General features: G+C 44.0%; 2 protein-coding genes across 10 annotated transcripts in view; one reads left to right on the top strand and one right to left on the bottom strand.

Moving 5' to 3' along the window:
• Window positions 1-4,123, top strand: part of LOC118388663 (SPRY domain-containing protein 3-like) — a 47,693-nt gene extending 43,570 nt beyond the window's left edge. For 2 of the 3 annotated variants that reach the window (XM_035778003.2, XM_035778002.2), the window contains exons 8-11: window positions 78-135; window positions 2,392-2,511; window positions 2,699-2,820; window positions 3,084-4,123. In XM_035778003.2, coding sequence (XP_035633896.1) covers window positions 78-135; window positions 2,392-2,511; window positions 2,699-2,820; window positions 3,084-3,218 — 435 coding nt within the window. In that variant the 3' untranslated portion in view covers window positions 3,219-4,123. The remainder of the gene's footprint in view (window positions 1-77; window positions 136-2,391; window positions 2,512-2,698; window positions 2,821-3,083) is intronic. The other variant, XR_004826594.2, reaches the window with a different exon arrangement.
• Window positions 4,124-6,038: 1,915 nt separating this feature from the next.
• Window positions 6,039-18,453, bottom strand: part of LOC118388662 (LIM domain and actin-binding protein 1-like) — a 28,006-nt gene continuing 15,591 nt past the window's right edge. For 5 of the 7 annotated variants that reach the window (XM_035777997.1, XM_035777995.1, XM_035777999.1 and 2 more), the window contains 8 exons: window positions 16,418-16,858; window positions 10,833-10,887; window positions 10,254-10,351; window positions 9,486-9,551; window positions 9,101-9,152; window positions 8,688-8,770; window positions 8,406-8,539; window positions 6,039-8,077 (listed from right to left, as the gene is read on the bottom strand). In XM_035777997.1, coding sequence (XP_035633890.1) covers window positions 7,003-8,077; window positions 8,406-8,539; window positions 8,688-8,770; window positions 9,101-9,152; window positions 9,486-9,551; window positions 10,254-10,351; window positions 10,833-10,887; window positions 16,418-16,858 — 2,004 coding nt within the window. In that variant the 3' untranslated portion in view covers window positions 6,039-7,002. Of the gene's footprint in view, window positions 8,078-8,405; window positions 8,540-8,687; window positions 8,771-9,100; window positions 9,153-9,485; window positions 9,552-10,253; window positions 10,352-10,832; window positions 10,888-16,417; window positions 16,859-17,997; window positions 18,402-18,453 lie in introns of those variants that run through there. The other 2 variants (XM_035778000.2, XM_035778001.1) reach the window with 2 other exon arrangements.

Here is an 18,453-nt window from a genome sequence, read left to right as displayed (position 1 = left end):
GGCTTGCTGAAATGACGATTCATGAGTAAAATGAGACCTCCTTGACTTTGTATTGACGTGTTATATTAATTTCACAGAATTATCCCAAAAACAGACACCCTGGCTGGAGCAGGGGTTCCATAGCCTATCATGCAGGTGAGTGTCCTGAGTCATGTAGCGTCTGTTTGTCTGTCCTTCTGCAAGTGTTCCTGCATGATGGCTTGGTTGTTTTTTTGTTTGAATGCGTCTGTCTCTGTACCCGCTTGCCATACACTAAACATGTGACTACTGTAGTTTAGCATGATTCTAATTATTGGTCAGACAGACTCCTGCCTTGAGACATGGGCACATAAGTCAATCTGTCATACAAATATCCCATAAACCAAATTGTGCCACAAATCTCCCATTGATGTCAATGTATGTCGTCTCTAAAGCTATCTTATCCTGATTTATCTCAAGTTAGAATTCGGCCCACAGTGTCATAGTAGGATGAAAGCTTTCAGTTTATAGGGAGGAAGCAGTCAACCTCATACTGTATAGAACAGAATGTATCCTTCCCAAACTGTATGAAAGGCCTGTGTGGTGTATCCCTTGGCTAACCTATAGAGGGAGGCGGAAAGACCAACTCAAAATATATCCTACAGTACATAGTGCACTACTTTTGACCAGAGCCCTATGAAGGGAATAAGGTACCATGTGTGGCTCAGCCAGAGACTGAGAGAGAATCTGAGAGAGGAGTTGTTCAGCATGTATGGTAGGATACCCCGATCAGTGTGTTTCTCTTATGATAAGCTTGTGTGTTTATCACTGCTTCTCTGCCAAAGTGGTGATTAGGTGAAACCCCACCTAGTGATCTCTTCATGTTTCATGTGTTCCATGTCATTGTTTCCATGGGGATACGCCCTTTCTCTTCCTATAATCCACCCTAAGGATGAGACACATTCCCCCTGACCTCTGGTTGATAGTCATCCATTCCACTGGCCAGGGAGGTTGAGATGAGGACAAGTGGAGTTTAAGTACATGTTTTGAGGCCAGGCACACCACCCTAATAAGTTATTTTTTTCTCTTAATCATATCACGATCAACTTTTACCAGTTGATTGTACACACAAATATAATACTTTTTTGTATTAAAATTGTTCTGAAATATTGTATAAAATATGCAAATAAGGTCATATCTCATTAATAATGCACATACTGTATTTGCATATACCACAAATGCATGTTTCTCGACACTGGATGAAGTCAGCCTTAAATATTTGGATATAAATTTGGTTAAACTCCATGACCGGACTTACTCAGAAAATATTATGGATAAATACTTTTCAAATCTTTCTGTAAAATACTTTTTTGGCACATTTTACAAGAACAATTGCTCTAATCTTTGGAGAACAACATATCAACAATTCCCATTGAATAATTATGGAGAATATATCTAAGGATAACACACAGACTTTTGTCAATGTGTAAATGCTTCTGAAGTTTTTGTTGGCATGTGGGAAGAGTGGTTTTCGGGAAACGGCAGTTAAAGACAAGTACACTGAATTTAGCCTACCAATCATCAAACATCTGTTTTGACCCAAAACCATCTTTTCAAAGTAAGTTACTAAATATAGTCCAGTTTGTAACATTCTCTATGAAATGGGCTTTACAATTATGTGTGAAATTATGGATGTGTTATACTGATTATACAAAATATTAAAAACACCAACTCTTTCAATGACACAGACTGACCAGGTGAATCCAGTTGAAAGCTATGATCCCTTATTGATTTCACTTGTGAAATCCATTTCAATCAGAAATGGAGATAATTAAAGAAGGATTTTTAAGCCTTGAGACATGGATTGTGTATATGTGCCATTCAGGGTCAATAGGCAAGACAAAAGATTTAACAGGGTATGGTAGTAGGTGTCAGGCATACCGGTTTGTGTCAAGAACTGCAACGTTGCTGGGTTTTTCACACTTAACAGTTTCTCATGTGTATCAAGAATGGTCCAAGATCCAAAGGACATCCAGCCAACTTGACACAACTGTGGGAAGCATTGGAGTCAACATGGGCCGACATCCCTGTGGAACGCTTTCGACACCTTGTAGAGTCCATGCCCCAACCAACGAATTGAGGCTGTTCTGAAGGCAAACGGTGTTCCTAACGTTTGGTATACTCAGTGTATGTCCATTTAAAAGCGGTTAAAATTCATGAACACAGGAGTCTCACTCATTTTCAAGTTCTGGGGTTGGACTCACTTCCTTGTCAATGCAGGTGATTCATAGAAATAGGACTTTTCTTTTTGCCCTGAACTGACTGAATTTGCATGGAAATGCAGAATGACGGCTCACTCACACACATGCTCTCTCATTCACATACACACGCTCACCCTTGCTCGTAGATCTCTCATTCCTTCCTCTCTCTCAGATGATGGGAAGCTTTTCCAGGGTAGTGGGGTGGGAGACGCCTTTGGCCCTCGCTGTTTTGAGGGGGACGTCATGGGCTGTGGCATCATGTTCCCGCGGGACTACATCCTGGACACTGGAGGTGAGTTGAACAGTAGGCTGCTGCCATCTTATACCGTAAAAACTCCACACTCACATTTGCTGCTTTCTTTTATTCTCCAAAGACATTGTTTGTTTCATGGCTGTCTGTCTCCTAAGTTATGTCTCCTCATCTCCATGTCTATCAATCTGTCTGTGTCTGTCTGACCATATCGGTGTGGTTCCCTCAGACGACAGTGACGACGGGGACTTGGAGGTCTGGCCCAAGCAGCGGCGTGTCCAGAACGAACTCTACATGAACGATGAAGACGAGGAGGAGGATGGGGAAGAGCAGGACGGGAGTAAAGTCATGGTGAGAGACGTATATTTTGTCTACATTAGCAAACCTTCAAACAGGGCCAGGTCATTAGCTCAGTGGGAAGCAGGGGAGAGGAGTTATGACAAATTAGTTATGGGGTTTTAATGTGATACTTGGTTTGATATTGGAGTTGTCAAACAGTAGGCACTGAAGTGGAAATTGGCGATTTGTGTTGCATTCCTCAATTGATTCAAATGAAATGGAGCCCAACTCTGGTGTGAATATTAACTCACTGTCGCCCCCTTGTGTTGTGCCAGGTGTTCTTCACTAGGAATGGGAAGGTGGTGGGCCGTAGGGAGGTGGCAGTGCCAGCAGGAGGGTTCTACCCTACCATCGGCATGATGAGCACCGGGGAGAAAATCAGGGTTGACCTGCACCCCCTCAGCGGCTGAGAGAGGGTAGCGACATGATCATGAAAGACCAATCCCAAGTCTGCTGTAGGGGAGTGTTTGGAGTTATCACTCCAGTACAGTATCCCTTCGCTTCACATCACTCCTGGATCCAGCATGTTGCCTGGGATGTCCTACCTCGGTTTAGTTTACTCTGGTTGACTCCTAACATAAAATGAAACTCATGCTACTATATGGTAGGAAGATGGATAATATAATACTGCATGGGTGCCTCAGAAAGTGCTTACTGTTATCATGGCAATAGAAAATGGTTCGAAGGGAGATCATTGGACCAATCCCAGGTCTTTAAGCAGCAATCAGTCAAATCTTATTATCTTAACTCTATTTTGAGATTATTAGGGGAAGTCATTCAAAATGCTGTAACATAAAACCCGCAGCCAAGAAGTGCAACTCTCAGGTATGCCAAAATCCAAATGACTGTAACGACTATGACGCTGTGTTATGTTTATTTTTTCTAAGACTCGTGATGCCATATCCTTTTATCAAAAGCACTTTATTCTAGATATAGTGGATTATGATGCACTACTTTTTGTTTAGCATTTCTCTGTTCTTTCTCTTTTGGGTTATTTTGTTGACTAATGACAGGTTTAAATGAAATACTTGATCAACAACATTTTGTATTTGTTTTGATTCATCATCTGTAATAACAGAACTGTACTCAAGAAAGCAATATGCTAAATGATTGCATTTTATGATTTCAAAAGGGAAGACCATTGCACTGTCCTCACAACTGTTCCTTCGAGTACCATTTCATTTCATATTAATCACCAATTAGGTTCATTTAATCTTACAGATCATAGATATGAATGCGTCACCTATAAATTGTGCAATTGAATGCAATGTTTAAATACCTAACTAAAGATGAGGATCTATTTCTATACAACGGCCCGCTTGTGTGATTTTTATTTTCACATGTAATTTGGCTAATTGATCCCAGGATAGAATCGGGACTGTTAGATCCTTACTGTGATTTATTTTTGACTATTTTAATTGAAAACAAACATGTAGCTTCTAAGCAAAGAGCAATTTCTCAAGCAAGAATTTTGGTAGGACTGTCGGAGTGGTCAGGGTAAAACTGAAAACTAGCTGTTATTGGTAGAAAGGTTTGGAACTCTTATCTTATTGGTCTATTAACTAATTTACCGCCCGATGATGTCACCAGGCAGGCCAAAACTCCATCCCACCAAAACGTCAAGCAGTCTTTTCAAACTGCTTTATCATTTTCACAATATTATTCCAAACTGTGTGGAAATATACAGTACCAGTCAAAAGTTTGGACTGGTACTGTTTGGGTTTTTCTTTATTTTTTAAACTATTTTCTACATTGTAGAATAATAGTGAAGACATCAAAACTATGAGAACACATATGGAATCATGTAGTAACTGAAAAAGTGTTAAATCAAAATATATTTTATATTTGGGATACTTCAAAGTAGCCACCCTTTGCCTTGATGACAGCTTTGCACACTCTCTCAACCAGCTTCATGAGGTAGTCACCTTGAATGCATTTCAATTAACAGGTGTGCCTTGATAAAGTTATTTCTTAATGCGTTTCAGCCAATCAGTTGTGTTGTGACAAGGGATGGGTGGTATACAGAAGATAGCCCTATTTGGTAAAAGACCAAGTCCATATTATGGCAAGAACAGCTCAAATAAGCAAAGAGAAATGACAGTCCATTACTTTAATACATGGTCAGTCAATCTGGAAAATGTCAAGTGCTATGATGAAACTGGCTCTAATGAGGACCGCCACAGGAAAGGAAGACCCAGAGTTACCACTGCTGCAGAGGATAAGTTCATTAGTTACCAGCCTCAAATTGCAGCTCAAATAAATGCTTCGAGTTCAAGTAAACACACATTTCAACATCAACTGTTCAGAGGAGACTGCATGAAATCAGGCCTTCATGGTCGAATTGCTGCAAAGAAACCACGAAAAGGACACCAATAAGAAGAGACTTGCTTGGGCCAAGAAACACGAGGACTTTAGACCGGTGGAAATCTGTCCTTTGGTCTGAGTCCAAATTTGAGATTTTTGGTTCCAACCGCCGTGTCTGACACAAAGTAGGTGAACGGATGATCCCTGCATGTGTGGTTCCCACCGTGAAGCATGGAGGTGGTGGTGTGATGGTGCTTTGCTGGTGACACCGTCTGTGATGTATTTAGAATTCAAGGCACACTTAACCAGCATGGCTAGCGCAGCGATACTCCATCCCATCTGGTTTGCGCTTACTGGGACTATATGTTTTTCAACAGGACAATGACCCAACACACCTCCTGGCTGTATAAGGGCAATTTGACCAAGGACAGTGATGCATCAGATGACCTGGCCTCCACAATGACCCGACCTCAACCCAATTGAGATGGTTTGGGATGAGTGAGTTGGACAGCAGAGTAAAGGAAAAGCAGCCAACAAGTGCTCAGCATATGTGGGAACTCCTTCAAGACTGTTGGAAAAGCATTCCAGGTGGAGCTGGTTGAGAGAATGCGAAGAGTGTGCAAAGCTCGTCAAGGCAAAGAGTGGCTACTTTGAAGAATATAAATATATTTAGATTTGTTTAACACTTTTTGATTACTACAATTCCATATGTGTTGTTTCATAGTTGATGTCTTCACTGTTATTCTACAATATAGATAGTCAACAAAAAAAACTCTTGAATGAGGGGTGTCCAAACTTTTGATTGGTAATGTATATAACAGGAAAATCAAGTTTGACTGCACTGGGCCTAAAAAGCTGCACCGTCTACAAGGTCGATCGGATTGAATCCCAGCCTTAGGTCATGTACTGAAACAAGACAACAGATGTATCAATGATAGACCATTTATTATTTATTTCAAACAAACTTTGACTTAAAATTTCAAGATACGAAAAAGGTTTGGTCCTCCTTAAAGTAAGGTATAAAACATAAGGGTAAGTTTAACAATTGTGCATTTATCCAATTTTCAAAATTCATTATAAAATAGGATGCTTTTAAAACCATTCAAAACATGCAGTGTCAAAGGACAACTAGAAACATAAATCCAGGAAGGTAAAGGACCCAAAGACAAAAAGTACACTGTTGGTTTACTCAGCCAAGATCAATTTACCACATTCTATCACAAGCCTTTTTTGATTCTCAAGTATTATCAAAGAGATGAAGCGACTGCTTGTGATCATTTTAGAACGTCTCTTCTCCATCTGGCAGTGGTATGGACTAGTCCATTTAAGTACCTGTGAAGCAAAGGCTATATAAGCATCTGATTTGCAAATACAAACATGTATATTTATTTGACAGGCTTTCCTGTCAAAAGTCTTTAGTCTTCATCAACAAACAAAATAAAATGTTGTCAAAAGACCATTTCCAGTTTAGAGAATGATGTAACCTTTCCTAGATTATATAAAAGATGTCATATATCGTAACTGTACTTACTTCCAGTTTAAAAAAAAGACACAGACCAGCCTGAACCAGTGTAAAAAAAATTGGCTACAATCTACCGCTCCCTTCTATCAGGCTCCCTCAGAAAACAAAAGAATCAGGCTATTTGGTTTTATGTAGTGTAGTAAGACTGGTTTATTGCTAACTTTCCTATTGTGAATGAAACAAACAAATCAAAATGATCACAGATTGCACCCAAGCAGAGAGAAATTCAACAAGTGGGTCCCCATGGTTTTATCCCTGCACTTTTAAAAACTCCCTGGGTTATATATGGTGGACGGGGAGTACTGGGGACAGAATGTGTTGGTGTGTATCCAGTCTAAATCCAGCCAGATTCAGAGTGGAGTGTCTGTTCAGACATCATCTTCCTCCTCCTCTTCCTCATAGTAGCGGTTCCTCTTGATCATCTCCTCTACGGTGAGCTGCTCCCCCTCACCCCCCTCCTCCTCGCCCTCCCAGAAGCCCACGTCCTGGGAGCTGCGGTTGTGTTTGGGCTGCGGGGACGGAGAAGGAGATGCTGGGATATCCGGAGAGGCACTTTGGCATTTCAGAGAAGCCCCTTCTATTTCCTTTCCTCTCTCCATCGGCTCTTCTCTCTCCTCCTGTGCCGCCGGCAGACTCTCTACCTCCTCCTCGGAGCTGGTCTCTCCATTCACCACACTGCTGCTGGGCGGGGCGGGCTTGCACTCCTTTTTGTCCTCCTGCCTTACCTCTCTCTCCCTCTGAGGTTTGGGTTCTGGTTCCTTAGGCATGGAGTGGCTGTCCTCCAGTGACCCCCTCCTATCCAGCAGGGATTTGAGGGGCCGGCGGGGCTCCCGTGGCCCGAGGGCATTGGTGGTGAGGCTGGGGGCCACCGAGAAAGGTCGACTTCGCTCCTTCAGAGACGAGCTCCTCCTCAGGCTCTTCAGCTCGGACCTGTCGTGGCTCAGGGTGGACGATGACACCTCGCCCTCTGGGGGCCACTTGGCTCTCCAGGGCCGGCTCACACCACTACCAGCCTCCAGAATTTGAGAGGTACCAGCATCGCTGTCAGCAGGAGGGGGCCAGGCAACCCTCAGCTTGCGGGCCTCTGGGACTTTCTCGGCGCTGGAGAGTTTCTCAGTGGAGGTGGTGTGGCTGCGTGTCTCCAGAGAGGCAGTCAGGTCCGTCACCTTGGCCAGGGGAGACTCCTCCACTGTGGGGCTGGGCTGCTTGCCTGACGAGGCTGAACGGGACACCACCGCCACTCTTTCTGCCTGCTCCTTTGGCTTCTTCTCCACCTCCCGGTCTACTCCCTCTTCCTCCTCCTCTCCCTCGGCACGGGGTGTCCACAGTTCCTTGTGGGGCCGGTGGCCGAAGCCTTCGTCGTAGTTGCCTTTGGCCTTGAACAGCTGGCTGAAGTGGGGCTTGCAGTAGACATTGCCGTGCAGAGAGGCGTAGTTTCCCAGACTGAACAGCAGAGGGCAGCAAAGAACCATACAAATACACTTTAGATACATGCAGACACAAGACACCGGTTACTGAAAGCAGTACTGGATTTACTTGACATTTCATACAAATGTACATTCAAAAGTAATGTTCCTCCAATTGATACGGCTTGTGATCATTTTTATTAAAAAGAATTTTGTAAATATACTGTATTATGATGCATGATACACAACTGTTTTTGCATGTTCTTTCTCCTATGGTTTCTAAATGTTTTGGAATGGGAAATTTGTATAATGTTAATATATAATGTTATTTGAAGTGTCCCGTGGGCTGCGAGTGTCACAAGTACCTGAGCTTGGTGTTGCAGTGCAGACAGCGGAAGCAGGAGGTGTGGAAGATCTGGGTGTTAGCCACCAGCCTCTCCAACGGGTACACCGTCTTCAGGCATGCAATGCACGTCTCCCTCACGGGCAGGCAGAACTTCTACACACAGACACTTTAAGAATTTACCTTTCATACACTGCATTGTGTTTTGTCGGAAACAAGTCTTGTCGTCAGATTTTATAGCGGTCCTATCGATTTCCTTGATTGAATACATGTTGTACGTGTCATTGTGACGGAGGGGACTCACCCTGGCTGCCTTGGGCGGGTCACTGTGGGCTGAGGATGGAGAAGAGGTATTATCCTTAGAGGTAGGTGTGTCCATGCCATCACCTGAAAAAGACCAAACACACAACATACCAGTGAGACTACAGGGACTCCATCTTGGCTGCAGAGGAAGTCAGTATCACAGTTGGGCAAAGCAATATAACAATAAAAAAAGGGAGCCTGGCTTTTCACAACAAAAAAATCTTGAGACGAGCGAGATGCCTAGACACAGAGCAGTAAACTCAGGGTAACAAGCCAGTCGGGGTTCCACCCCGCTCTGCCCTTTAACACAGAGGACCAATCAGAGCAGCTGGGTGCGGTTCTGTCCTCAGCATCCCCAGCCGAGAGCTGTGGGGGATGACATCATGGGAGATGGGGAAATTAAAGCTGACTCACCATTGGTCTCTTCTACAGCAACTTTTCTGCTGTAGGACTCTAAAGCCTGGCTCTGAGAGAAAAAGAGAGAAAACCCATCAGCAAATCAAATATACAGTACATAAAAAGCTATATGAAAGAGTTTACTGCCACTGTGTATTCATGTTTTAAAGCAGGATCTTTAGGGCACTTCTAGGAGTTTATTTACTTACTGCACACCAGCTTTCATTGGTTTACAGTTTATCAGTTTAAACGTTGCTCCCTTATCCAATTAACTAATCTTCGCTCAGTGTGTTGTTTATTTCACAGACTCACACTGCATGTCCCCTCTGTCGCTACACACCTCAGCACCAAATTTCTCAGACGCGCCACACTCACGCACACAGACACGCGCGTAGGTACTGACCACAGCCACACCACTAGGGGGCACATTCTCCTTGAGGCTGCCGTCCTCTCCCTCTGTCTGACTGGCCTGGAGACGAACAGAGAGGTCGATCAGTAAAAGAACCGTGCCAAAATGATGTTTTAGGATATAGCAAAATATGTGAACTAAGATCTGTCTTTCTTTGACATTACACTTTTCCCATGTACACTATCCTTACATTAGCCTTGGATGTGGTGAGACCATTAAACAAGAGGATCACTTTCTAAAAAATAAGTGTCTCTAGATTCTCCTAAACAAAGGAGACTAGACAATGTAAGGAGAGAGGAGTGTTTAAAAGACAACCGACCAAAATCACACTATTTTACCATGCCTGCTTTTTTATACCAGCTTTCTGGTATACATCTGAAAGGGGTAGGGGTCAAAAACAGTCAATTAACACCCACCTAAAGACCTAGTCATGATTCCTGCATTTGCACAGACCCTGTAACCAAAGTACAGGTATTGGGTCTGTGTGAATGGTTATCTGCTTTTTTGCAGGTCAATTCATTAACACTTCAATTGTTTAACACCTCCCTAATTTGACATCTAAACAGCCCCCATGGTTTAACCCTCCCCACACCTTCCACTGTGCCAGTTACCCACTGGTATGTTTAAAAGGGAAAAGTGGTAAATAAGGCTGTTTGAAAATGGGGCCATAAAAAACATTGCCTTGCATATATTTTTGACAGGTAATATATCACATCTTCTGTACGAAATGGGTATAATAAATACAAACACACACAAACTCACAGTGCGTGCTAGTGGGCCCTTTTTGGTAAGGGCTGACTGGTACTTGGCCATTCTTTCCTTCAGGGAGGTGGTCTCCAGAACTCTGTCAGGGGATAACACTGCGGGGGAAAACAAAACAAAAATCACACACACACACACACACACAGGTTAGCATCTAGAAGGTTTCTTGATCCGGATCCCCCACCTCGCTCTGCTGCAATGTTGTCAGAAGTCACTGGCCTACATTATTAGCTGCTATGAAGAAGAAAAACAGGAGTAACGATATATAAAAGCTGCCAAAAGTTGACTTGAGTAAATAAAGCTGGTCTTTTTTAGATGAAGCAGTGTAGGCACTATGAATTGACACACTGTTCTGCCTCAATTCAAGCACGGCCGTTATCATGCACCCGTGAATGTACACATTGTGTTCTCATCTGTAACCTTCGTGGCTATTATAACTGCAGTGGGCACCTCTCTGCATGGGATCCTTTTGTCAGTTTAGTGCCTAGTAGTGATATCAGATACCGTGCCCTCAGAATGTGATTGCACTATATGGGTCTAGTGCAAATGTGTGTGTGTGTGCCCGTGCTCATGTATTACCTCCTATTCTCTGGTCCATGTCCTCGGAGGAGCTGCTGTGTAGTCCCGTGCTCACCTGGATGATAACACAGGGGTCAAGGGTCAGGGTTCAGTTTATTACACAACCTCAGACAAGGACTGCCCGATGTCCTCACCGCCACCCCAACCACCACAGTCTCCTCCTGCTTTCTCTACAACTGTCTCTCTATGCCTTTGTAGTTAGTCAGCCTCTGCTTTTATTTTTTTTAGCCCATCTCTACACTCAGACAACCCCATCATTGGTCACATTTGACCACCCCCACGACTCATCACAACTTCCCCCTATCTCACAATGGTTTGGCCCATCGACATCAAAACCAGCTCCTGCATATCCTTTACATTACAATGAGCCATTGATGGTTGCTTACACAAACCCCTTATTCACACTGGCACAAACACACCCATTGGGGCATCTGCCATTTCCCCCGACACCTTGCTCTAGACCTAATCAAATAACAAGCATTCCCATCAGTGATGAATGTAATTTGCCCAGAGAGACTCTGAAAGCAGTAAGGAACACTTTACTGTTAAACACCAAAACAAATTCACCAAATATCTATGGTTGTCCAGGTTTCGGAAAGAAGCTCAATTGTCTCAAGTTGCTGAAATGTTTCTAACTTGAACAAGATGGTGAATTTACTGCAGTCGGCTAATCTTGGACAGCAGATGCAATGAAATTCTACAGCTAAAAATCAACCCGTCTGTTTTCAAGAAAGCATTAAGCAGAATATGTCGCTCATCATGGAAAATAAACAAATATGACAAGAAAAAACTACTTCAGACGTATTCCAGCTAAAATACTTCTAGCACAACCCAACGGGTCTGTTAACCATGTAACCAACCACATCATGACTCACCGTATGGTAAAGGGAGACACACACCCCTACACACTACTGCAGGGATCATCAACTAGATTCAGCCGCGGGCCAATTTTGTTCTTGAGCGGATGGACAGGGTGCCGGAACATAATTACATTTCATTTGTAGACTGCAAATTGACTGCAGGAAGCCCAAAGCGGATATATTTGACTAAAACGCCATCATTTCAAACCTTGCTTATATTTGTATAGGATCACACATATAGTATCTCTCTAATATGTGTGAGAATACTTTGGAACAGATTTCCTAAATTAAAATCACTTGAAGCTAATTTGCTGGTGTTTTTACAGTCTTGCGTCCATCAACAAATATTTTTTTTAAATAAACAGTTGCACAGAAAACTTGAGGGGGCCAAATAAAATCCCATATGGGCCAAATTCAGACCGCAGCCTGCCAGTTGGGGAACCCTGCACTACTGTATGTACACATTAGCGTGCGGACACATGTACACAGCGTTAATCCCCTAATAAGCTCAAGAGGCAGAGCCATTGTCAGACAGGACCGTCTGTCCCCCCACCAACTCCACCATGACACAGCCATTTTACTCACCAATACACATACACACAACTGAAAACACATAACAAGTAGGCTATACACATACTTAACACACTCCCCTCTCACCTTAACCTACAAAACACTGAAAATGCCCTATTACAATGCCATAAGAATGTACAGGCGAGTCACCACAGGGGGGCTAGAGAGAAGGGACACTGTTCAAACACAGACAAACGGCCCAGTGAGGGGATCAAGGTTAAAGGGATACTTCAGGATTTTGGCAATGATGTCCTTTTCCAACTTCCCCAGAATCAGATGAACTTGTGGATACATATAGACTTCCAGTCATTGCATTAACACTAGTTAGCATCAGCTTGTGAAACTACCTCTAACTTCCTTCATACTGGACACAGAGACATACAAATGGTGTCCACGAGTTCATCCGACTCTGGGGAAGTAGATAAAGGGGCCTCATTGCTAAAATCCCGAAGTATCCCTTAGAGTCGAAGTTACACAACAACAAAAGAATCCCCATCAAACTCTGTGAGTTTAAGTTAGAGATGTTTTTTGTTGCATCTCAATCCACCATATCCACCTGTGTCGCACTTCTGCATCTGAGGTGAAAGGTGGCAGAACTAGAGCGGTGTTTGTCAGACCATGAGACATCCCGAAAATCCGTCTAACACAAACGTCTGTAGCGTCCGAATGGTTTAACGTACAAACTACTACTCTATGGAAAGGGGAGGCTCTCACAATGGTGCTCTCCGTTTTGCTCTACGACCCCCACAAGTGTAACCGGTATTGGATTTAAAAATAAATAAATAAATACAATGGAAGTAGAAGGTTGTTTTGTGCCTCTACCCCCAAAAAAGTGGTTAAATGGTGTAAAAAAAATACAAAATATGTGTTTTTTAATTATCGCCTGGATTTCGGACAAACACTTCAAAATCTTGTTTCTTATGATTTCTTTTTTGCCATTTATGGATGTTATTCAATGCGTTCCCATGGGCTTTAGTAGTAAAGGTCAAAATCATTTGTATTGTTTCTTGATACCTAAAAAGGGTACTAAAATTCTAAATGAAATATCTAAAAGATCCATCTTAAACCAACCCCATCTGTCAGTTTAGGCCCCCCCACCTTACACTCTACAGAATTAACAAACACGAGCGTGTGTGTGTGTTTATTACAGCCCACTGATGTGTAACCCAGATGGTCAGGCTTAAGCAGTAATCCTGGATACAGATGAGTGGAGGAGGGATCTGGCCAATTAAAACAGACCGGGCCTTCTGGAGTCAGCCATAGCCAAGTCAATAACTTTTTACATTGTACTTGCGGATTGAAGCTACAAGGTGTCCATAATGTTATGTATTGAAAGGCCATTTCCTAGTTCACTCAAAATATTGCTCATACAAAATGTTTTACAAGAGAGTGTGATGTTATGTCAGAGCAGAGGACAGCGATACGGTCTGTAGTTCACCGAGGACAGGTTGAGACAGGACCAACTGATTCCACTGCAAATCAAACTGTGTGCCAGCAGCTAAATGTTGGGCTAAATCGACCAAAACAACAGCCAGGCAGAGAGGCATGACTCATTTTAAAGAGAGGACAAACATGTAATATACACAATTGATCAAACAGGCTAAAGCTCCTACCTTTTTCAAGCAAGCGTGAATTGAATGTGTAGTCTACACAATGTGCTGTAGTCTCAAACTGTTCTTTGCATGTGCAAATGGTCTGCGTCTAACCAAGTAACTATGGTAACTAGAATCCCCCCCCCAAAAAACCACCAAGCCATGTTTTGAATATTGTGGTAGCAGAGAAGGCTAATGCCAGTGACAAGCAGTACAGGGTGAAGTTGATTTGGGTGACAGCCAGGTAGAGAAACAGAGCCTTATCTGCCCCATCTAAACCTTTTGTGCCCAGGACCCATTACAGCTCATACAGTTACAAACGAGGGCTATCGAAAAACAGGAGAAACAGGAGAGACAAAGAGAAAAGGTGGAATACAGAGAGTAAAAGAGACCTAGAAACAAGGAGTGTGTGAGAGGTTATAAAGAGAAAGAACGACAGAAAGAGGCGTAGAACTAAGGAGAGAGGGAAGGAGAGAGGGAGAGAACGTACTGCGAGTCTTTTGATTGGAGAGAGAGAGAGAAAGGAGTTTGTGTTCTGTAGGAGCAGGGTTTGTTGGCCTCTAGTGATTTAGTTGGGGGGGGTGCATACCACTTCCATGACATCACTGCTGTAAGATGGTATCAGCCCAGAGCATGCACTGAGCTAAAGCTGGGGCAGGGCAGGGGGGACACAAGCTGAGGCAAGGCCGGGGGGGAAACACTCATGTGTGTGTGTGTGTGTGAGAGAGAGAGTGAGAGATGGAGCATGTGTGTGTGTACACCTGGAGACGCAGCTCCTCCACCCACGCACAGCCCCACCTCCGCTCTAGTCAGCTGAAATGCACTGGCGTAGCGATAAGGGCTTTTGTGAGCATGTATAGAGGAAACACACCGAGTAGTGAGCACAGCTCTCAGACCAAGACGAATCGAGGTCGACCTCCTACTGTCTGTCACTCCCCTCTTAAAACCCTGCCAGTAAATTCAGCAGAAGTCCAGAAGCATGGCCATTGTGGCAGGCCTCGTCTGACTGAATGGCTAAGAGGACAAAGACTACAACACTACCACTGTTCTCAGACCAGTCTCCCTGAGGGGACACTGGGGGAATTTCCAACATATATAACTAAGTATTGCTAGTGGTCATCATGAACACACTTAACAAAGAGATTAACACCAAGGCGTGGTGGCAAACTCACTCCAGTCTGAGTCGGACTCCACAGTCTTGCTTTTCCACCTGGACCATGCATCAACACCGGGCTGGCTAAGCTAAGGTAGCCTACACCAGAGACCACCAGGAATATACAAAGTATTATGGTCTCAGAGTCACACATTTTTACTCAACTTTTACCAGATGAGAAAACTGAGGAAACTGAAAAATAGGAGAAGCAGAAGTGCACAGAGGAGAGCAATCTTGTGTGATGCTGAGAGAAGAGGTGGGGTGGGGGCCATGAGGGGTGAATATCTAACTGAAGAGGTGGGGTGGGGGCCATGAGGGGTGAATACCTAACTGAAGGAGAATGACAGGACACAGAGTGGGGAGGGAGAATTCCTATGGTGGGTCTTTGAAGAGAAAGACGAGGAATGTGGGTACATTCGTGACCCTGGGGTATTATGGTATGTGTGTACACTAAAAAGGAGAAAGTTGTTTAGGAGCAGATAAGGGCAGTGTGGAGAACTGAAACATAGAAACTTTTTGAGGGGACAGAAAGAGTGTGACTGAAGGGTTGAGTTAATTAGACAGTAATGGGACAGAGGGACGGGTCGTTAATATGGCCACTTAATGGCTGACTTCTCTCTGCTAATATCGGAGGAGCCACAGGAGACCCTCCCTCAGTGTCTGGCGCAAAGTATTTCACTTCTCAACTGGGGCGGCGTCTTCGTCAGGTCAGTGCATGTATGCATGTTTTGAGTTTCTTGGCCTCTAATATGAGTAGGTAAGCTAGTTTTAGCAAGTATCCTCTACACGAGTGTGTGTGTGTGTCTGAGTGAATGGGTGTTCTGTCTGTACTTAGTGATGCGCACTGAGACACAGTAGTCCTCGGGGTGCCTTTATCAAGTCAGACGGGGCTTGTTGAAAGGCACGAATGCATCAGGTACCAAGGCATGTGACTGCTAGCATGACTACACTCCAAAGGAAGGCACCATGAAACTGCCTGGCTGTGCAACAGACCAGGAGTTCAGCTGCATCCCAGCTGGATATGGGGGGGATGGGGGGGCTAACCAATCACACACAGTCAGATGACTGACCTGACCCCACAAGCATAATGAGCAGCTACATGTTGAGGAAGATGCCAAGAGATGGGGTGAGAGAGAATCCATAGAGCAGAGAGGGGGAGACACTGTGTAGAACAGTGGTTCCCAAACGTTTTCACTCAGGGCTCCCCCTTCCATCATTGAGGAACACTGCCGATGTACTAGCCAATTTCGACGTTGCACCTTGTGCATTCTACTATTACCCCCCAACCCAGCGGAAACACCCCAGAGTTTGGGAACCACTTTTGTAGAGGGATACATACCCACAGTGTGTGTCTGCCTGAATGAGAACGTTTTTGAGTAAAATGTGTGTGTGAGTCTCTATCAGTCTTACCCTTCTCTTGGCGCCCTCTCCCTTCTCAAACATCATCTTCAGGCTGTTGAGAGGCACGCTGGGTTTCTCAACGGGGCTGCAGGGGCTGGGTGGCGCCACCTTATCTTCCACCTGCATCAGCCCTTCCTCCTCCTCTCCCTCACTTGGCCGCTGATCTTTTCTCTCCATCCTTCTCTCCGTTCCTTCCTTGGTTATAGCTGCTGAAGGGTACTGGATACTGTCTTGACTACCCTGAGTGCCCGGGGATCCTGGGGATTTGGCTGGGGGGCGGTGCTCAGTCGGTGGCACTGGTTTGGGTACAGCTGGGGGGATAAGGCGGGCGCGAGGTGGGCCGGCTGGATGCAGGGAGGGTTTGTCTTGGCGAGGTGCCGGCTGCTCCCAGCGCTTCTTCAGAACACTCAGGTTCCCTGAACGCAGAGTGGGAGGCAGGCTTTCCACCGACTGCCAGGAAGACAAGAGAAGATTAGAGAATGGTCAACTGGAAGAATGTCTTGAAGTTACTGACCGATGCAACGTCCTGAAATAGGTTACATCGACCGAAAAGTTAACCACCATGTAAACTGTACCGAGGTAAGTGTGTGTAAGAGTAGTCTCGTATGAGAAACTGTAAGAATACCAAAATACAGTACCATTTCTAACAGTTCGCAATAATACAAATAGTCACAGTCTAATCTTTCAACGGTGTGGAATGAAACTATTATCAACAAAATAGTCATCAACAGTTGCTTCCAACATTCTACTTCTACCAGTCAATCATGTCCAGTATTATGTCACCCAACTTCAAGCACCCAGACTGCAACCAAATGAAACAAGAAAAAAAAAAATATTGGAAAAATCTCAAGTTCATAAACTCTGTCAGAGTTTTCTTCCCGAGGCCACAGTGGGAAAAGACTGCGGACAGTGGTAGTTACTGACGTGGAAGGAAAGCGAGATTAGATGAGCAGCTGTTCAACCAGCCACGAGAGTAGCTGGCTGGTGGCTGAAGTCAGAGCAGGCAACTATCAGCTGCTGCACAGTCCACTCCACAGTGGCATACAAAGTCTTGGCTCAAGATGGAGACAGAGCAGGACTGAACACGGAGATCTCTCTCTCAACCATATTCCATTCTGTGGAAACCTACCTCAACTTTTCCTGAAAGTACAGGAAGTGTTCTCTGCTCTGCTTAACCGTCCATTAAGCTCCCAACTCGTAACTTACGGCGAGCGGCTAGCTGAACTACTACAGGACAACAATACTCCACTATGTGATGTCATTCACTGATCTTCATTAGAAGATATGGAAATTAATGCCCGCTTGTAAAACACTTTGTTTAATACGGGGAACTTCTGAAAGGTATATGAAACAATACGGCCATTTGAAAGCAGAACAGAGACAACTAATGAACTTAGTTTACATGGGGTACTCAATGTTCCTTTCAAGGAACCGCACTGGGCTATGGTACACAGAGCTCAACTCAGTACAAAGTATCTAGTCACACCCATGAAGAAGAGTAACAATATGTTATATATGTCTATCCATGAGACGAGCTCCAATCAGTAGGTAACCATCAACATTCACAACGACCCTAACGAAGAACAAACCTGATTTTTCCCCTTCAACGTGATAATGAGGTGGTCAACCATATAGCAGTGGACATCCATGCAAACTTAACACAGCAATAAAAAAAAATAAAAAAAACGGACGCCACTTCCTACTGTCATCACATTGACCACACTTCAACCAAGCAGCAACTCAGAAAAACCTAGCCTGCACATCAAGCCGTGCTTCACCAACAAAATATATATGTGACAGAAACAAGATGGAAACACACATGGAAAAGGAGGAGATCAGAATATGGGAGGAACAAATAAAAGAGAAAGGAGGAAGAGAAACCCAAAGCTGAAAGAACTCAGACAGTAGAAAAAAAGAAAAAAAAAATCATTCTCTGTATGAAAGCAGCTGGAGTACAAAAAGTATGTACAAGAAGTATGTTCAAGAAGTATGTTCAAGGAGTACAAGGAAAAAACGAGCAACAGGCAATGAAAAGTTGGTTCCCT

The sequence above is a fragment of the Oncorhynchus keta genome, chromosome 10, assembly GCF_023373465.1.
Source record: "Oncorhynchus keta strain PuntledgeMale-10-30-2019 chromosome 10, Oket_V2, whole genome shotgun sequence".
In the NCBI taxonomy this organism is placed as follows: domain Eukaryota; kingdom Metazoa; phylum Chordata; class Actinopteri; order Salmoniformes; family Salmonidae; genus Oncorhynchus; species Oncorhynchus keta.
Note: the sequence above shows the minus strand (reverse complement) of the source record. Positions and strands in the feature narration are given on the sequence as shown.